Below are 20,798 nucleotides of genomic sequence, written 5' to 3'. Positions count from 1 at the left end.
TTTTGTTGAGGATTTTAGCATCTGTTTTCATCAGTGATATTGGCCTATAATATTCTTTTTCTGTGATATCTTTGTCTGGTTTTGGTATCAAGGTGATGCTGGCTTTGTAGAATGAGTTCTGAAGCTTTCCTACCTCTTCAATATTTTGCAATAGTTTAAGAATGATAGTTGTTAATGCTTCTCTAAATGTTTCATAAAATTCATTTGTGAAGCCATTTGGTCCTGAACTTTTTTTGTTGTGAGTTTAAAAATTACTGATTCAGTTTCATTTCTGGTAGTTGGTCTGCTCATATTTTTTGTTTCTTCCTGGTTCATTCTTGGGAGATTGTACATTTCTAGGAATTTGCTTCTTTTAGATTGTCCTTTTATTGGGCTATAATTGTTGTTAGTAATCTTTCATGAACCTTTGTATTTCTTTGGTGTCAGTTATAACTTCTTTTTCATTTCTGATTTTCTTGATTTGGGCCCTCCTTTTTTTTCCTTGATGAGTCTGACTCAAAAGTTTTTCAATTTTGTTTATTTTTTTTAATGAATCAACTCTTGGTTTCATTGATCATTTCTATTTTTTAAAATTCTCTGTTTCACTTGTTTCTGCTTTGATATTTATCACTTATTTTCTTATACTAACATTGGGTTTTGTTTGTTCTTATTTTTCTAGTTGCTTTAGATGTAAGGTTAGGTTGTTCACTTGAGATCTTTTTGGTTGTTGCTGTTTCCTGAGGTAGGCTTGTATTGCTATAAACTTCTCAGAACTACTTTTGCTGTGTCTTATAGATTCTGGTTTCTGTGTTTTCATTTTCATATGTCTCTAGATACTTTTTGATTTCTTTTTGGACTTCTTCAGTGATCCATTGGTTCTTTAGTAGGATATTGTTTAGCCCCCATACATTTGTGTTTTTTGCCTGCTAGTGGATGGGGCCAGTTCCTGACAGCTTGGTGTCGGGCCCAAGGTATCCTAAGGCTGGTGTTAGTCCACTGGTGTCATTTTGCTGGTGGGAAGGGCTAAGGCCCAGGGGGTCCCATTGCTTGTGCTGGCTGCTGGTGAGTGGAGCCAGGTCCCAGAACTGGATCCTGGGGCTAGTGGCTGAGGGTCCCAGGTTATCCCAGAGTTGGTATTGATGTGCTGGTGGGTGGGGCCAGGGCCTAAGGGTCCCAGTTTGGTGCCTGCCTGCTGGTTCTGGGCTGGGTGTGGGGATTTGGTGGCCCTGAGGCTAGTGCCACCCACTGGTATGTTGAGCTAGATCCTGGGGTCTTTGGCTACAGGGCCTGGGGATCTTGGAGCTGTTGTCAGCCTGCTGATGGGTTGCACTGAGGCCCAGGGAGTCCCAGGGTTAATTCTAGCTTACTGGTGAGGGGTCAGGTCCTGGGGTCTCTGGCTTCAGGGTGCACATGGTCCCAGGGTTAGTACCAGTGCACTAGTGTGCGGGTCCTGGGCCCTCTGATTGTTTCTGGACCTGTGAGCTCAGAGGGTCTTAAGGCAGCCTGTGAATATGGCTGTGTCCATGCCTGGCTAATTGCTTGGCCTGAGACATTCCAGCACTGTTGCTGAGAGGCTATTGGACAGGGCCTGGTCCTGGTACTAATAAGCCAGAGGGAGAATTCCAAGTGGGTACTTATTAGCATCAGTGTCTATGTGGTAGAATGAGCTACCAAAATGGCTGCCACCAGTCTGTGTCCCAGGATTTGCTCCAGTTGCATCCTGCCTCTCTGAGGCTCTCCCAGGTGAGCAGGTGGGTCTGATCCAGGCTTCTGCCTTGGGTCATGGAATGTGTGCAACTTTTTGTATGTCCTTTAACAGCAGAGGCTCTATTTCCTACAGCCCTCTGGCTCTCCTGAAAGTAAGCCCCACTGTCCTTCAAAGCCAAACGTTCTGGGGGCTTGTCTTCTTGGTGCAGGACTGGTGTGCTGGGGAGTCTGATTTTGGCTTGGACCCCTTGCTCCCTGGGGAGAACTCAGCAGTTGTAATTATTCTCCCTTTTGTGGGGTGCTCACCGGGGGTTCTAGGTCTTGACTGTGCCTCATCTCCACCCCTCCTACCTGTCTCATTGTGGTTCCCTCTTTATATCTTTTGTTGTAGAAGTTCTTTTCCACTAGTCCTCTGGGCTTTCTCATCAATAGCTGCTCTGTAAATAGCTGGAACTTTGGCATGCCTGTGGGAGGAGGCGAGCTCAGGTTCTTCCTCCTCCACCATTTTGACTGTTCCCCCTTAGCAAAAAAATTTTAATCACAAATGTGTAATAACTTCACATTTTATGTAATATGCATCTTCACAGGAGTTTTCTGAATATGGTTGTAAAATTAAAAAGTGCTTTTAATGGTAGTGATTGTCTGTAGCAAGCTAGATGATGAATAGAATTTTGGAGGCTGGATTTGGGTCTTTGGGGGGGAGTCTTGATTTCCCATCATATCATTATTGCTGATAATCACATAATCTACAAGAACACAAGCATATGGCCAGCTAAGTAATCAGGTGCAGTTTTTTTGCCTTTATTTGATGTACAAAATTTGATTTCTTTTTCAGGAAAAACCAGTTTTTTAGCCCATATACTTCTCTATACCATATTCAGTTCAAATATTTTTGGCTAAATTAATTTAGAAAGGTTTCCTGATTTAGCTTCATACTTATATAATAGTTGACTTGTATTCTGTTATATAGCCTATTTGTTAGTTAATAGTAATAGTTAATAGTTAATAGTTAGTTAATAGTGGACATACTTAAGTATTTGATCAAGAAGTTAATAAAATATGTGAGCAAAATTTAATGGTTGAGAATATTTTGGTTCATGATTGGGTTAATGGATAAAAGTTAAATTTTCCTATAGCAAGTGCTCTAATAAACTAATTCTTCATATAAAACATGAACCCATTATCTGCAGCACTGATCATTAATGCCTGGTATGTAATAGGTAATGTTTGTTGAATGAACAGGTAACTATTTTGAAAATATATTCTATACATTCCAGGACCTGATCTTCAGGTTTGCGTAGCCAAAAAACCTACGTGTTGCACCAGGAAGATGGAGGAGAGATACCAGATCGCAGCTCGCCAAGATATGCAGCAGGTGCTGCAAACATCCAGCTCTGCATTAAAGTTTCTGATATCTCGAAATGCAGCTGCCTTTCAAGGTAAATGTATCTTGATTTCTGAAACTGAGGTCAAATCTTGCTATGTAATTTTCTTCTTATTATTATATTGGTAAACTTGTCTAAATTTACTTATTTGTCTTTGCTTGCTATTCTGCATATGAAGTGAGGTTTAAGCTTTTTCTAACCTTCATAGCTTGTTTCTGACATCATCCTGGGGCATATAAATTGAGTTGGAGTAGGGAATTTGTTATGCTCTTCTGGGGGCACTTCCAGATCCTTCAATGTTCTGACCCATGGTTTTACTTCAATATGAACATAATTATTAAATTTTATGAAAATAGTCTGTAAAACAAAATCCCATCATTTTAACTGGGTTATTATAGATTTATTTTCAAAAATATAATTTTAAGAAATATTTGTCTAATTTTTCCTTCTACCACCTCATGTGGTTTTTCTAAGAACACCAGTGTGATATATCAAAGTGTAGAGAAGCCTGATAAATAGTAAGGTAGGAAATATTAACTGGATGTTTAAGGGTCAGCTACGACCAGAACTCAACCTTAATTCAAGCAATATGTTCAGAAATAAAATTAATGGATTATAAAATTACAATGCACATTGGAAAATGGATGATTTTTTTCTTATTTTAGTCATCTCCTCTGTAAAATTCCTTATTACTAAAATAAAATAGCTTAATTTATTTATCCTTTTATAAAACATTAGCTATTCTATGTGTGATTAGAATGAAAATATTTAGCTTACACTGCTTTCCAAATAAATATATTGCTTTTGTTCAATGCAAAATATAACTTCTGTTAGTATTCCTTTTTAATAAGTATATCAACGCCAGTCTACTTAAATAATTTGTGCTTTGTTCATATACAGAATTGAATCACAAGGCTGATTAATTTTAAACACTATACTTATTAAATAAAATAAATATAATGAATCAGGACCAAATTTGAGTTAAAATGCAATTCTTGATGAACTGATGATTTTTTATAGAAGCTGTGAAATACCAGATTTTAAGATGTTTTAATCTAGTCATTTTTTTAGATGTCTTAGAAAACAGCCGTATTTCTTTTATGGGATTTATTCATGTGAAAATGTTGAAGGAAAATATGTTGATATGCTTTTTAAGCAAAGGTTGGTGACTTGAGCTGGCTGAAGTAGAAGATATTAAGCACCCACAGGAAGTGATGTAACAATTTTCTCTTATGAAAATGATAGTGTGTAACAATACGAAAACTACATTTAGAGATAAAGAGGGCAGTGAATACACCAACCTTAGCAGAACAGGGAGTTGTGGATGGAAACTGTGGACCACATGCTTGAAAAGGTAGGTTGGACCCAATGTGGAAGAAGACTTAAAACATCCACTTGGGTTTGAGTCATTAAAGATTTTTGAACATGGAAGCTTCATTATGATTTATCATCTTTTAATGTGAAAACTAAATCCCTCTAGGTAAGAGTGAATGGCTGAAGAAGCTCATGACAAAGCAAACCTACTTTTTTAGATGGCAGGGTCAACTATACGGGTAAAAGACGGTGCCAGCAGTTAATAACACGTAAGGACTCAGTGGATGTTAGGTGCACATTTTCTTCTGTCTTCAAAGATGCTGTAACAAGTGTTTCATGCATTTTTGGATAAAATGATCAAGATAGAGCACATTAAGTTTAAAAGATTGGGAAAAATACAAAACCTGAACTATTTAGACTTTTAACATGAGTTTAAGTTGCTGAAAAGTTTTGGTAATATTGCTAAAAGTTTGGTGACAACTGTATCAGTAGTATAAGTACATGAGATTGCCTGTTGACTGGAGTGTCAGGTAAGATTATGTACAATTTTGTTATTTTCTGTTTAGTAAATTGTGACTTATGGATTCAATACGGTGAGTTTTGCTGTTTATATAAATATCAACTATAAAATGAAAAAGCTAGGGCCTTTCTTAAACATGATTTGTTACAATAAACTGTCATGTTCTCCCTTTGTGGCATGTCAGTGTTATTTAAGAATCATGAAAAGGCAAGACAAATTCAGAAATTTGCCTAAAGGCTAACTTTACTGGAATAAATTCTCTTACAAGAAGAATACCTGCTTTTAATTTAATGACTACAATAAGTAGCTTTAGGCTTATTCTCATAAAAACAAGCTTAAATATATATGCTAAAAGCAATTTGAGAGATCATATTTGCTGTATCATAACTGAACAGGCCACTTTATCAATAAGTAAAATGCCCTCTGTCTACTTTCTATGTAATGAAAATATCTGAAAACAATTCGGCCTTTTTTTTTTTCCCTAAGAAGAAAGAAGCTAACACATTTTATTGGGAAACTTAGTCTGCTTGAGAGCAATTTAATGGGAGAAATCAATTCACCTCTTAAATGATATAAGTAGATTTGCTACATTTTGATCCTTTGATTTTTAAAATATTTCACTGATATTTACTACGTCAACAGTATTAACCTGTGTTTTAGCCATACCATGTGTTACAGAAGACTTTGCATGGGAGGTAGTGTGGTCCCTCCCGTCTCTTATGGGGAGAGTTCCCATGGGAGCATGTTTTTGAAGCATCCCTTTCAGTATGACCGGTGGGGATGATTACTCGGATGTGGATTTAGTGAGCTCCACAGGACTGTGAGATGAAGGCTGAGAGGGTGGGATTGTTCAGGGAAGAGAGGAAAGAACTGGTACCAGAGACATAAGGTTATCCCATGTACAATCCACATTCAGCTCTGGAATTCAGCACTTGAATGTGGTCTCAGTGGGGCTGGAATCAGCCTACTTACTGGGACAACACTTCTACTTTTTTTCATTTAAGAGATTTAATGGTGTGTGTTACAGATTTTCTTAAAATAAAACAGGCAAACAAAAATACGTTTCTTGAAGTTTCCATGATTATGACCTGGGACTTCCCTACTTCCTAAGGGTGGTCATTCATGCCACATGCAGCCTTTTATAAGGAAGAAGGAACCAGCTGATATCCCGGTGTCTGTTGCTATTCATAGGTTAGTGGTGCTGCTTGCTGAGAGGGATGCTGGCCTTGTCACAGTGCAGACAGTAACTTTTCTTCATTTTCAGGGGCTTAAGAAGGTTCATGAATAAAGCAGAACAGCCTAAAATAATGTGGAAGAGTTTGTTTCCCTTCAGCTGTTTTACTTTGAGTGTGAGATTGCCTGCTTTAAAAATATTTTGGAAATTTTTTTTATAAATGTTTTATTTCTTTATACATTAGAGTATGGTGTGACTTCGGAAGAAATCAAGGAAGTTGACAGAGAATATGTTATTTATTGTAAAAGGGCAACTCTTATCCAGCTTTCAGATTTGTCACTTTTTAAATCTCCATTCAAGTGAGATACTAGGTTTTTTTTTTTTTAATTTAAAACTATACAAAATTCTCAGCATAATTTTCAAAAATAAAGTAAAGGAATATTTGGGAGAACACTGTTGGAAGCTTGTGTTTTGTTTAAATGTTGGAAAGATAAGGTTAAGAAGTTTTATCTTTTCCTTAGAGATAGATCTTTTCCTATTTCTCTCATCTTTAGATAGCTCACATATTTCTAAAATATATGGCATATACTAAGTCTTTATTCTGGAAGTTTCCAATTTTATATGTAGCATTTAGAAAGTGTACATTATCATAAAAGAATGAGTGATAAATGATATCTAGTACAAGAAAGAGAAATGTTTATTTATGATTTCATTCTCTTGGCTAATTAAATTTTCATTTCTTGATTAAAAGTGCTTGAAAGATTGGTAAGCTTGTCCTCTTGGGTTGAAATGCTAGATTTAGGAATTTAATAAAAAATATTTTCCTATTTTTAATGCAATATAGGAATATGTTCAAAATTAAATATGTTTGCTTAAAAAGCAGGTGAATTAAGAATGAGAATATGAATATAATTAATGTACTTTCCTCTTTTACACTAACAGATACTAGCTGTGAAGTGTATGGCTAGTGTACGGTTACTGTAAAACTAGTGTAAAATGTATGTACATACACATACACATGTAGTCAAAGGCACAAGCATATGGTGATTCTTTGAGTTTATTAATGTATGAGAGGATAAATAGATTTATATAAGCGTTACAATATTAAGCCTGCAGTACATCCATCTTAGTTTGTTCACTTCAGCTATGCTTTACACAGGTGGATAGTATTTAAGATTATTTCTTGGAAGAGCACTGTGTGTAAGGAGAAAGGAACAGTGCTATTTCTAACACTGAGAATTCCCTGATCAAAACCCCAAGGGAAGAGAACAGGTAGCCCTAGGCTGGCAGTGTTGAGGAGATGTTTGCTTTTCTCTTTTTCTCGCACCTGGAGCAGATACTCAGTAAATGTAATTAAATGAACTGCATAAATACGTGAATAAATGAATGAACGAGTGGTATTTAGCAATAAGATGGTTCTGAAATAAAATGAACGATTCCTTCCCTCCCTCTCCCCTTCACCCTTGCCTTCCCTCCTCTTCTCTTTATGCATTTAGTATAGCTGTTAAGAGCCTACTAAGCACCAGCACTGTCAGGTGCTTAGATTGTACAGTGTCCAGATTTTAAATCTGCTTTACTTTTATTGGCTCCTTCAGACTTCTGATATGCCAACAACTGTTTGCTGATTTTATAAGCTAGAAATGAGTATGTTATAGCGTTTCTGTCAACAGCATCCTGAATGTGAGTGCATTTTCCCTTTCGTTTTGAGCAGCGCATGGTTTAGAATGTTATCGCATACAGCAGCTCCCAACGCAATTGGTCTTTATCCAACAGTCCTGTATCTCTGAAGTGTTAGAAATGGTTTCTTTTGAATCTGTGTCAGCAAACAGCTATTAATTATGAAAATGGGTAATTTTCCTATATTCTAGATATAAAAAGTTGCAAGAGCTTAAATTACTTTTCAGTTGGAAATTAAGTTTGCTTTCCATGAAGCACTATCGATTGTGGAAAAAAAATTTAAGTATAAACCTAAGATCAGGTTTACTTTGCCAGATTTATTTTAAAAATTTTTAAGAAGTAAACTTTTAGTTGTTTTAATATGGACTGATGGTAGGTTATGATAATATCACTTACTGTTACGATAATCTTACCCAGAAAGCGCAGTAACCTGGTTATAGTAGGCTGAACTCTTGATTTTAAATTAAACACATTTTCAGTTAAATCTTTTCAATTTGAGAACTGTGCATTTATTGCTTAGAAGATGAGTTGACATTCCATCAGATTCTTTATCCTTTGGTTATCTTCATATTAGTTTAATCTTTTGCGTAAGGGATCACAAGGGATGAGTCCTAAAGGTAACTATGTATTGACTAAAGGACAGGACATGTGGGAGGTTACAGCTGGCCACGTCTTTGAGGTTTTATCTGTCCCTCTATCTGTTATTCATCCATGGGAATTGATTTCTAAAATTTCTTTTTATAGATATGTGTCATTTATTCATCCTCTCTGTGATGGATATTTTAATAATTCCCAACTTTTATTTGCACTTGTACTACAGCAATAAACATTCTTGTTTGTCTCCAAGGGCACATGTTTCTCTAGGGTTTATACAGAAAAGTGAAATTGTGGCCTATAGGCCATACACCTTGTCAACTTTACTCTTCTAAGGAGCTGAGCTAATTTAACTCCCACGAGCAGTTGGGATCAATGTCCTCATTCCACAGCCTTCCAGATACTTCAGAATAATTCTGAAATTTTAAAAGATTTGCTGAACTGATAGATGTGAAATGGTGTCTTGTTTTCAAAATGTGCAGTTCCCTGATTACTGGGGTGTCTGAACATCTTTTCAAAAATACTTCTGTGTGTATTTCTTATTCTCCCTGATGAATATGTCTTGTGAACCTGTTTATACACTTAGAGGATATTACCATGTTGTGAATGTTTTTGGATGTATTAAGAATTTTTTTTCTAGATAAAGATATCAGCTTGGATTGTCACCTCTTAAAATTTTAGGTAACATAATTCAAATTTCTTTCCATATTCTATGGAAATCCAAGCTCTATGGAAGTTTTCTGCATGTTTCCATGGCTTGCAGTCTCAGCTTACCCCTGCTTTTTTCACTTGCTCTTGTGTCTCCTTTCTGTCATATTAATTGAGTATGAACATTTTTTTTCTTAATTATTACTTCCATAGATAAACACATGCATGGGCACACATTAACCTAAATTGTATGAGTAAAGTAAAATCTATGAGATGGTAGTGAGAAAGGAAGATAAAACCTAAAGATCACAAATAGTTTCAAATTGAGCACTGATTTCTATGTCTGCAAGCATTTTCCAGCCCTCCCTCCACCATCATTCCATGAAACTACTGTCCTCACATCGCTGTCTGGCCCTCGTATCTCCCACTTCCTTGTGTGACTCTCTGCTCTCAGATGGTGAGATAATGAGGCTTCTGGTTCCTTACATTTATTACATGAGCGTGGAAATCATAACCATCACATGACTCTGAGGGTGAATTAAAAGGAGTACTTTTTTTTTAGTTGAAATTATCGTTTCATCTTTTTATTTTTAAAATTTCCCCAGCTTTATTAAGGTATAATTGACATTGCATAAATTTCGGATGGACAGCACTTCGGTTTGGTACTCTTATGTATTGCATTATGATTATCACTGTAGTGCTAGCTGACACCTCCATCAAGTCACATAATTACCATTTCTTTTCTATGGTAAGAACATTTAAGATTACTCTTTTAGCAACTTTCGAGTATATCCTACGGTACGGTTAGCCCTAGTCACAATGCTGTTCATTATATCCCAGAGTTTATTCATTTTATAACTGGAAGTCTGTACTCTTTGGCCAGGATCATTTCTCCTGCCCTTTTGCCTGGTAACCACCGTTCTACTCTCTAAACGTACGACTTGTGGGTCATCCTATTAGATATTTTAGGAACAATGAATTTCCTAAATCTCACATTTATGCAATGTGCAGTGATCTTTTATAAAATGTAGGCAAGGTATATAAGCCTTTTCCCTAGTATTTAAATTGAGTCCATCTTATATTTCAGATGTGAATGTTGGCAGCATTAGTAATCTATGAGAAGAAATAAACAATTATTAGCTACTTTTGAAACAGAGCTCATTTATCTCAGAAATGTTTACTTCCAAAAGAAATGGAAGGCTATTAAAGTTAATTAAGTATTTGTATAAGATCCAAAATATATTTTACTTAGATGAGTTTTCTCATTTTGATTATAACTAGATGTATAAAAAAAGAAAATAAGGTGAATTAAAATCACATTTCTAAACATTCTGTGGTAATACACTTAAAGGGAAATTTGTGATGAAACATGTGTGGTTGCCTCTCACTTTGTAATGCAATATTTATGAATTCTTTTAGAAACCTTTTACTCCATGGAACAAACTTTTCCGTTATATTGATGATACCCTCTAAAATGTACATACTATAAAAAGTGAAATTCATGCTTTTTCCCCCTGGGTTAGCTCTGTGCACTTAACATCTGAATATGGCTTTTTTGGATGATGTCAGCTAATATATTTTGTCAATGTGTGTCTTAGAATTAATATTTCTAACAATAAATAATTTTAATATTGAAAGTAGGGTATTTCCTTATTTATAAGAGGCTGGTAGAAAGATAAACAAAGATCGAGGGATCATGTGACTATATCTAAATTTATTTAATGTGAAGAACAAAATTACAGTAAAAGTAGTAGTTTCATTATATGTTTTTCTATTCTGATTATGAATTTCATTAGCAAATGTTCTTGAAATCTATCCTGATGCACTTACCAGGTCTTCTGATAGGTCATTTTTTAAATAGCTGTTTTTGAGTCAACATATTTAGTTTTATGAAGATTGACATTGTATTTTAAGGCCTTGCAAAATTTTATCTGAGATGTCTAATGCCATAATTTAAAAATTAATTTATTTAATTATTTTTATAAGAATGATAAAATATTAGCATTATTAAAATATTCAAGAAATTATTTAAAAACTCAATAATGTATCTGGTTTCACATTGTATGTACTGCCTCGTGAGTAGTAGTCTATCATGAGGTATTAATTTGTGTCTCACCAGGGTTGTTGTGTTGGCATATGCCACATGCAAACATTTTCTCCTTTCTCTGCCTTATTGGTAGAACCCCAGGTTTGGGGGTAATCACCCTCGATGGCAGTGCACTTAGGGTCAGTGAACCCTGCTGTCGCGCTTGGGGATGGCAGGAGATAGAACAGAAGTGTGTGTATGTTGGTGAAGTTTTGAAATAGCTGTTGTGAGAAATGGGAAAGAAAATGAACCAAAACCCAGTTCGAGGGGTAACATAAGAGACCACTGATTAATAGTAAAACCAGCATGCATGATGGTATGGTTGTTTTCAGCCCTCTGTAGTGTTTGCCTACGGAAGAGGTAAAGGTAGGGTGGTGCTGATACGTGGTTGAGCATGGGTGATAGGAGAGTCATTCATCCACCCCACACATCTTTGTTGGGCAGCCTCCAAGGGCCAGCATGGTTTTAAGTGCTCCATTGGCCTCAGTGAATGAACGAAAGATCCCTATCCTTATAGTTTGCATTTCAGCAAACAAAAAATAAACTAACGTAATACAGATATAAATTAGAATGTATTAAATACTTTGGGATAATGTAACATGGAGCAGGGGAGGGGGGTTGGGAGTACTGGAGGGTTGCAATTTAAAATTGTACAGGCAAGGAAAAGTTGGCATTTAAGCCAACATTTGGAGAAAGTGCAGGTGCTGGCTGTGTGGCGTCTGGGAGGAAAACATTCTAGGAAAAGGAAATAAGCCTCAGATAGGAGTGCGTGTGCCTCAAATGTCAGAGGAATAGCAATAGAGAGGCTGGTTTTGGCTGGAACCCAGGGGGTGACAGGGGGGAGACTGGAAAGTCAATCACAGAAGCAAACAGGTGGCCAGTCACGGGCGCCTCTTGGGCTTTGCTTCTGAAGCAGGAGTTTTTAATTATGGGTGGGGCTTGATTTCAAACAAAACAGAACAAAACAAAAACCTCTGTCTAGTTATTGAGGGGTCTGTACATTCAGCCTGAAGAGAGGCAAGGGTGGACTTTACAGCCCATTTAGGAGAGCATTATAATATTCCAGAAGCGACATCATGGTGACTTAGGCCTGAGTGGTTGCAGTGCAGGTGCTAAGAAGTGATCAGATTCTGGATATATTATGAACATCAGTAGGGTCCAGGGCATAGCGGGGAAATAATTGAGGCCAAGAAGGGGCTGACTGTGGAAAAATACACCAAGGATGTGTTTGTGGGGTGAGTGCCTGTGTAGTGGAGGTGAGTTAGAGATACTGAGACTGTAGGATAGGTTTCCAGACAGGCTAGACTTTGGAGTCTCTGTTTGGGAGAGTTGGGAGTCTGAGACAAACTGTCACCTGTTTCTAAGTTCTCAGTGAAAGAGGGATGTTGGTGGGTGTAACAGAGGCATTGGTTGATTATCCAATGGAGGATATTTTTTTAAACCACTTTATAGAGGTATGATTGATAAACAAAAATCTGTATGTATTTGATGTATAAAACTTGATGCATTTGGAGATAAGTATACACCTGTGAAAGCATCACCACAATCTACACCATAAGCAGATTGGAGGAGGGTGATCTTTGGCGCAGAATTAGAAGAGTCATGGGCTGGAAGAGCCAGATGTCATCCAGCTCTTTGCTACAGCCTGGCTCTGTAATGTGGTAGAAATTTTTTTTAATAATAACATATCTAAATATGAAAATAAAATTAATTTTGATAGAATAACTCATACTCTATGCAGTGAAACATATTGCTAATATTTAGCACAACTTAAAGAGAAGGGCATTATATAGAAATGAATAACACACAAATAAACAAGATTGACTTGAAATGAAATTTGTAAACAAACTTTGAGAATTGACTGGAGAAAGCATGTAATGAGACAATGTAAAGTTTCATAATAATAATTATTGGCAAAATCACGAGTTTGTATATGAGAAATTTACTTAAAAACTCATTTTAATTATAGAAGATATAACATGGTTATAGAAAATTGAAAATAAAAGTTTTTATTAGTCAATAACCTAGTTAACAAGTAAGATTCTGTGATGAACTTTAGTTTCTTAAGACTCAGTTTTGAAGTCTTGGTAGTAATTCTCATAACACCAAGAACACATTTGACATTTTCATATAAATAAAAATGAGCTAAGTTCTAAGATACCAAACAGTATCAATAATTGTCAATCATTTCAATAACATCTTTTTATTATACCATCTTTCATCTATAATTAGAAAGACAGTTCATATAATTGGCATTATTGTCTAATTTAAAATTTTAAAATACTATAATAATTCACTGTAAATTATAAAGTACAGCTTATTAAAACTGTGGAAGTAATCTTAATAGGTAAGCTTTTTGTCCCTATAGCCTTGGGGGAAAGCAGATTAAGATGAAAATAATAAACCATCGCCCATAATATTTAATTGGTAAAGTGGTAAGATATAATGGAAAATAAGATACCTCTCTTTCTTCAGACAAATAGAGGACTTAAATTTTATAGCCTTCCTCAATGTAGCTGTTCATGATGGGAAATTATTCATGCATATCTTCATGCTTTTAGCATAAAATATATCTAGCAATAAATGGAATATATATGCTATAGCTTTTATGCAGAAGGCGAAGGGCTTGAAATGGCATCTCAAGATCCAGAAAGTCCTAACAGTAAATAAAGGGTAATTGTTGGATAGCTATGCTGTGCTTCTTTTATGCCAGAGTAATTCTGCCTGTGGGCTAACTTTTGTGTAAACAAAGATAATTGAACTTTTGCACCTTAAAGAATATTGTTCTCTTGTACTATTTATTTGACTCCATCTCCTCAGGCTATGAACTTGACTTGAATGTTAACTTAGGAAACATACTCATTTTTTCCATAAGTAGGAATAAATTTAAGCTACTTTATAATAAACATTGGCCTTCATTGTGGGAAAACATTTGTTATTGTTATTAGATTGACAGTATGCTGAAGAGTTTGAGAACAGAGTTCTTGAGTTAGAGAATCTGGGTTTGAATCCTATTTCTAGACATACATCTAGGATCCCATTTCCCTTCTTGTGGAATAGGGTAATAATAGTACCTTCTTCTAGGTTGCAGTTAGTAAGGATTGGTCATGGTAATCCCTATAAAGTAACTAACATCAGCCCTGGTATGTCATAAGCACTCAGTAGATCTTAGCTCTTCTTCTTCTTCCTGTATTTGTGATGTATAGTCCATCCTCACCCCCCACCCCCAATATTCGATTGGCAGCAAAACATTTCAGGGTAAAAATTGTCTAATGAAATTGCTGTAATTTTGTATGGCAACTTGCATAAAATCAATTGGCAGATTATCAGAAGTGGCCAGGCAGGAGAAGGGCCTTGGTCTTTGAGACTCCTATATCCCTCCTTGGATCTGCTCCTGGTGGGCTTTGCAAGAGTTATGTTGCAAGTGCTTGGGATTATAGCCAAACATGCTCTCTATATTGGTGAAGACATGCCATTGAGAGAAATTATTTGGTGAATAATAATAATTGGTACATTTTAAAGCAAGCTTTTTTCTTTTCGCTGCTCAGCTGGTAATCAAATTAAATTTCAAATTTCATTAAATGGTATTAAATTGTAGTATTTTGACTCTCACTGCAGTAGAAACTAACATGAACATAAAAATCTGAGGTTTGAGGCAAAGAGACAGAGTCTGTGGAAAACTATTCAATAGCTTGATGAAAGCTTTAATCCTCTTAGTATCCTTCTTTAAATGAGAATAACTCCACATGTGAAAGACTTTACCTTTTTGATATCACTGGATTCATTCTCATTACTTTAAGGGATGTTTGCAGTTTCTGTGGGCATTTCTTTAGATTATGCATTTGTGAGTTTTTAGATAAAGCCAGTGAGTTCAAATTGGTCTTTTCCCAGCAGTATGGAACAAATAAATAAATGCATAGCCTTCAGAGAAATGTAAAAGTCTTTGTGGTTGCTAGAATATGGCGAAAAATTTTATCCAAGATCTTACTGAAGTCCTTTGGAGGGCACTGTTCATTAAGATAATTTTTATTTGGGTCTAAATGTTGCTAATTATTGTTCGATAAAATTAGGTAACTATTTGATAGTTGTACTTACTACCTGCTGAAAATGAGAAATATTATTATTGCTTGACTGTGAGGTATTTTAGAGAGTTTTCTATGTGGGGAAAGGCAATATGGAGAGAGACGGGCATTCTGGGAAGTGTGATTTAGGAAAAGAGCCAGAGGGGTGGGACAAAGGTATCCATTGGTTTAAGAAGTTACAATAAATGCATGGTTGATGTTATGATTTTCAACATCTGGGTTTAATATGCTTACTTTCTAGCTATAGTCTCTGGGCAATATTTTAGAATGATCTAGGCCAACTGCTTAATTTGTTTTTATTACAAACCTTCAAAGTAGGTTTAAATAAAATTATGAATCTGGCAACTCTTACTCAATATATTTAGTGCATTTGTTATTTTAATGGGATTGTATGTTTTGAATGCAAATGAAGAATATGTTTAACAATCAGTAGCCTACACCAGTGCAGCTATTCTGGAAAGAAGTTTGACAGCACTTAGCAAAAATGTGTGTTCTCTCTCTTTCATCTTTCTGATCCTTCTACTAGCTATATATACGTTGGAAATTGTTTTAGGGAACATTTAAGGACACATACAAGAATATTAATTGTAGTGTTTCTTGTAATAGCTGGGAGTTGAGACAATCTGGGTGTCTGTAATTGAGGGAAAGGTTAAGAAAAATGCACAGAAAAAGCATTATGGAATAGTATGCATCATTAGGAATAATCAACTGGATGCATACATAGTGACAGGAATAGACCTCAAAAACATAAAATAGAGTGAAGAAAGGCAGAAAAAGAATGAGACATATAGCACACCATATATGTATCATAAAAATACTTGTACCATACAATTCTACGTATTTTACTGGAACTCATACAAATCAAAATTTTATATTAAGCACATTAGAGTGATTGCTTAAGGGAATATGATTGTATAGTTAACTTACCATCCATCTCATAAATTTTAAGAGATATAGGGAATGTGAAGAATAGGTAGGAAAAGGGAAAGTGAATGAAAGTGAAATTCTTAGATATAAACCTAAAAAAACATGTACAGGATTTTTATGCACAAAATGCTGATAAAAAAAATCAAAGAACATAAATAAATGGAGAGACATACCATGTTCATGAACTGGGAGACTCAACATAGTAAAGAAGACAGTTTTACCTAAATTACTTTATAGGTTTAACGTGATTTCTATCAAAATCCTAGCAGGCTCTGTGTGACATAGTCAAGCTTTTTCCAAAATTTATATGGAAAGGCACAGGACCTAAAATAGCTTAAATAAGCTTGAAAAAGAAGAATAAAGTGGGAGGAATCACTCTACCTAATAATGAGACTTACTATGTAGCAACATTAATTGAGAGTGTGATATTGGCCAGGGGATAGACACATAGAACAGACTAGAGAACCCCAAAATAGACCCACACAGCTATGCCCAGTTGATTTTTGATAAGGGGCAGAAGCTATTCAAAGGAGGAAGGATATCCTTTTCAACACACTGTGCTGAGCAATTGGGTATCCATAAGCATATTATAGTAATATTTTTGTATTAAAATGTCTAAGTGTTTCATCCCAAAGATTTTCGCAGGCTTTGCCTTCTCTGCCTGCATTTAGGTAATCTTTCTTTAATTTATTTCCCTAAGGAAAAATTTATTAAATAAGCCATCTCTGTGAATCTTTTGAAAGGTTCTCCAAATCTGAGTGCTGTTAATCATAGACCTTCTCAATTTCAGTGCATTCTAGTAGAGAGAATAAATTTATTCAAATAAAAGTGGTAGCTTCATCCAAAGCTTCTTCCCAGAATTTAAGTTAAACTAAATAAAATTTAAATCATGAACATTGTTTGGCACCTCACTGTTTAACTTATTCTGTTCTTCTGTTGCTTTTTTCAGTAGGGACAAATTTTAGTGTCTCTTTGTTAAGAATTGAAATATGTTAAATGTTTTAAAAACTGTTTTTAGTGTACACTTATTAAATTTTTTAAGATTTCAGCTGATTTCTTTTGGCTGTGGGATGACCAGTTAGTTTATCTAATAGTCTGAAAGAGAAAAAAGACAAAGGAGTGAGTTTTGTTAATGATAATAGAGAATAGGGGAGAAAGAAATTCTAAGTATATTTAGAAGAAAAATTTAACAGGACTGGGTAACTTGATGACTATGGAGTGGGATTAGGAAGAGAAGGAACTTAAGGTCCATGTTGAGTCTTGCAAGAGAATGCTCTCAGGGACTGATTTATAATGTCCTCATTTTCCTTCTATCTTAATTTTTAGTAAAGTTCTTTTGAAAATTGTGTTCAACTCTAAGGCTGTGGGTAAGCTGCTATAGAAAACTCATCCATTCCTTTGTCAGTATTTTACTTTGTATATATCAAATGCTGGGCACGGTACTGTATTCAGGCTGTCCTCGATTTGCACAATTTTGTGTGAAACTCATGCCCATCTGAACCGGATCCTTGCCTGACATGGCTCCATTGATCTTAGTTACCAGGAAACTGTACAAAACAAGGACTGCCTGGCTTTCATCTGGAGATAGGGCAGAAAATTATGACAGCTTTCTAGAAACCTAATATCTATTGCAGGAAATGGGCAAATGACTACCTTTCAGTGTACTTTAAGGGTTTAAGATACCTTTCAGGATTTAAGATGAGATCTTATAGAGAAGACATCTGATGTGGATTGCAGGGGAAGAAGATGGGGAAAGAAATTCTGAAAATGGTGATATCAGGGGAAGAACAAAGATCAGGTGATTCCTCTCAATAGTGAAGGAAAAAGTCTGCAGAGTTAAGGGCCTGGGAATATTGCTTTTAAGGCCACAGCCAATTATGGGAAGTGGGGAGTGTTGGGAAGTAAGCTTGAAGATGATTTAATTTCCCAGGAATCTGTGTGTGCGTCCTTTATCATTCCTAATTTTACTTCTGTCTTTCTTACTCTCTTTATAAACTTTCATTTTCCACCACTTTCTTTTCTCCAGTTTCCTTCCTTTGTCTTACAACCTCTGTCCTAATAAGGGTTTTGCCTATGTTGATGCTATTTTTCTAGACCATTCTTTCAGATTTAGTTATCTTTTATCCTTTTGTTTTTAATAAGGTCTGTTTTAATCTTTTAAAACCCTCTCTCGCTACTTTTTAAAAATTTCTTTCATAATGTTTCTGATTTCTTGACATCATTGTTACTTTCTTTGAACTTGAGTTTTCTTGTTTAGTAATGAAAGTATTTTAGGGGATATGTTTTCCTTTGATTATAGTTTTGCTGAAGTGCATAGATTTTACTATGAAGTGTTCTTTTCGTTTTGCTTTAGACAGTCTGAAATTTTACTTTTGGTTTTCTTCTTTGAGGTAATATGGACAGTTTTTGGTTCGAATTGACTAGGTTTATCATAGTTTTAATGACCCCAAAATATTAGTGGCTTACATCCACAAAGAGGTTCCATGTCCTTTAAGTGTAGGTGATGGCTCTTCCTGCCCAGGCTGAAGGAGCAGCCCTATCTGAGGTGATGTTGCACGAGGTCCTGGGTTTGATTCCTAGTACCTCCATTAAATAAATAAATAAATAAGAACCTAACTACCTGCCCCCAAAATCAGAAAATTAAAAAAAATTAAGGACTTGATTTGTGATCCACTGAAATCATCTGCATTATTTTGAACCATGCAAGTATTGTATTATGACCTGATCTTGAATTAGGTGAGAGACTAATTCTAACTTACGTGTGTTTTGCCCTTTTTATCTCAGACACTATGACCTTAATGCTGTTTTTAACTTACATGTTTATACATGTAGAAGTGTCTAAAATAATTAATATAACCAATTTCCTATCTTCAGGATTAGCTGTCTACAAACAGCAAACAAGCTTCTGTAAGAAACTGGAGCAAGTCTTTCCAGTTGGACTACATTAGAATTCCATCTACATTTTAATTTGGTTCCTGCTGTGTGGATATATGAGACTGAATCTATTACCTGGCTCAATGGTCCTCTCAGACAATTTCCCTTTCTCATTCTGATTTTATTGTAAGTGATCGTCAACATACTGTAGAAGTCTCCAAATACAATTTTGATCACTCCCATGAGGTACTGATAACTATGACCTTACATTAACAAAACAAAACAAAACAAGAACTGAAGGAGTACTGTGGTATATAATAGATTACCTTTCGATTAAAGGTGCTAGTTGTGGAGTGTTTTGTGAGACTTTATGCTTGGACATTTCCTCTATACTGATTCTTCACTGGAGTGTTTTGCAGAAAAAAATTCTGTAGCAATCACCCATTTCTGGCAGGACTTGGTTTTACATTAAAGATTCCTGCTTTAAGTGTAATTTTACTCTGAGTTGCCTCTTATCCTGGTGATCATGAACCACCTGCTGTTTTTTCGTTTGGAGATAATGTTTCTCTGAGTATTTATTATAATTTCAGCTTTAAATATAGTTTTTTCATGCATTTAATACATTTAATCCTTACTGTGAAACAGATTAATGGACCTTCTGTGTAAAGCTTAGGAACATTAATTTAGTTCACTCTGGTTTATAAGTGTGTTGCAGTCTTCCTGGGGTATACTTTTTCAGGGCACGTCTAGAAGTTGAGAGATGTTGTCAGATGGCAATAGCGTGACACTTCATTTTCTTAGGCTGCCCAGCAGTCTGATGAAGAACACTCTTAGGGAAAAATAAATACTAGTAATTTGTTCTATTTGCATCTTGATCCTCAGAACTGTCCCATCATCACCTTGTGTCTGGTTCTTGTTGTGACCCCTCATCCTGACTCTAAGGTCGTTCTTCCTAACTCTTTTTATCTTTCCTCTTTCTATTTTTGCTTCTTTGACTGTTTCATTCTTAGCATAGTCCCTGTCTCTCAGCTGCCTGCTACAAATATTCCTACCTGGGTATCCTGCTAACACATTAAATGTTCTGTCTGAATGTAAATTTCTCATCTTTTTCTCAAAACAACTTTTCATCCCAATTTTTCCATCTCTGTGCATGGTATCACCCATTTTACCCTGACTCTTAGACTAAGAACTTCCATGCCATCAGTGACTCAAATTTCTTGTCTATCTTCTCCATGTCCATTAAAAAATGAACTTTCTTCTCAAATTTATTTCTCCTTTCTATTCCTCTTGACACTTTTTTTCCTGCAACAGTCTCTTGGCTGGACTAACTACTCTAGTGTTTTCCTCTGCTGATCCCCAGTAATTTAACAGATTCAGACTTTAATGTAATATTGATGTGTCATTCTCCAATTTAAAATTCTTCAGTGCTTTGCAGTTTCTTGCACTTAAAATGCTATGGAATATTCATAACTTTCAATGTCCACTATAATCCCTGTTATATCTATTCAAAATTAGTTCTTACTCATTTCACAGCATCTTTTCCCCACCATCAGTCCCTGTTCCCAGAATTCTCTATTCATTGAGTATTGTTACTTTCTTAAGAACAGAATGTATGTCTTATGTTGGTAACCATGTTTCTTATAGACTGAATGTTTGTCCCCTCCCTCCCCGATACATATGTTGAAACCTAATTCGCAGTGAGATAGTGTTAGGGGGTGGGGCCTTGGGAGATGATAAGATCATAAGGATAAAACCCTGACGAACGGGATTAGCGCCCTTGTAAGAGGCCCTGGAGAGCTCCCTCACCTCTAATGCCATGTGAGGGTGCAGC

General features: G+C 35.7%; 1 protein-coding gene across 2 annotated transcripts in view; it reads left to right on the top strand.

The window, feature by feature from the left end:
- GPC5 (glypican 5) overlaps positions 1-20,798 on the top strand; it is a 1,164,489-nt gene that overhangs the window by 36,283 nt on the left and 1,107,408 nt on the right. For both annotated transcript variants that reach the window (XM_010980223.3, XM_064493033.1), the window contains exon 2: positions 2,964-3,125. In XM_010980223.3, coding sequence (XP_010978525.1) covers positions 2,964-3,125 — 162 coding nt within the window. The remainder of the gene's footprint in view (positions 1-2,963; positions 3,126-20,798) is intronic.

This window comes from Camelus dromedarius, chromosome 13 (assembly GCF_036321535.1).
Source record: "Camelus dromedarius isolate mCamDro1 chromosome 13, mCamDro1.pat, whole genome shotgun sequence".
Taxonomy (NCBI): Eukaryota; Metazoa; Chordata; class Mammalia; order Artiodactyla; family Camelidae; genus Camelus; species Camelus dromedarius.
The sequence above is the reverse complement of the archived record's forward strand: the minus strand, read 5'-3'. Positions and strand labels throughout refer to the sequence as shown.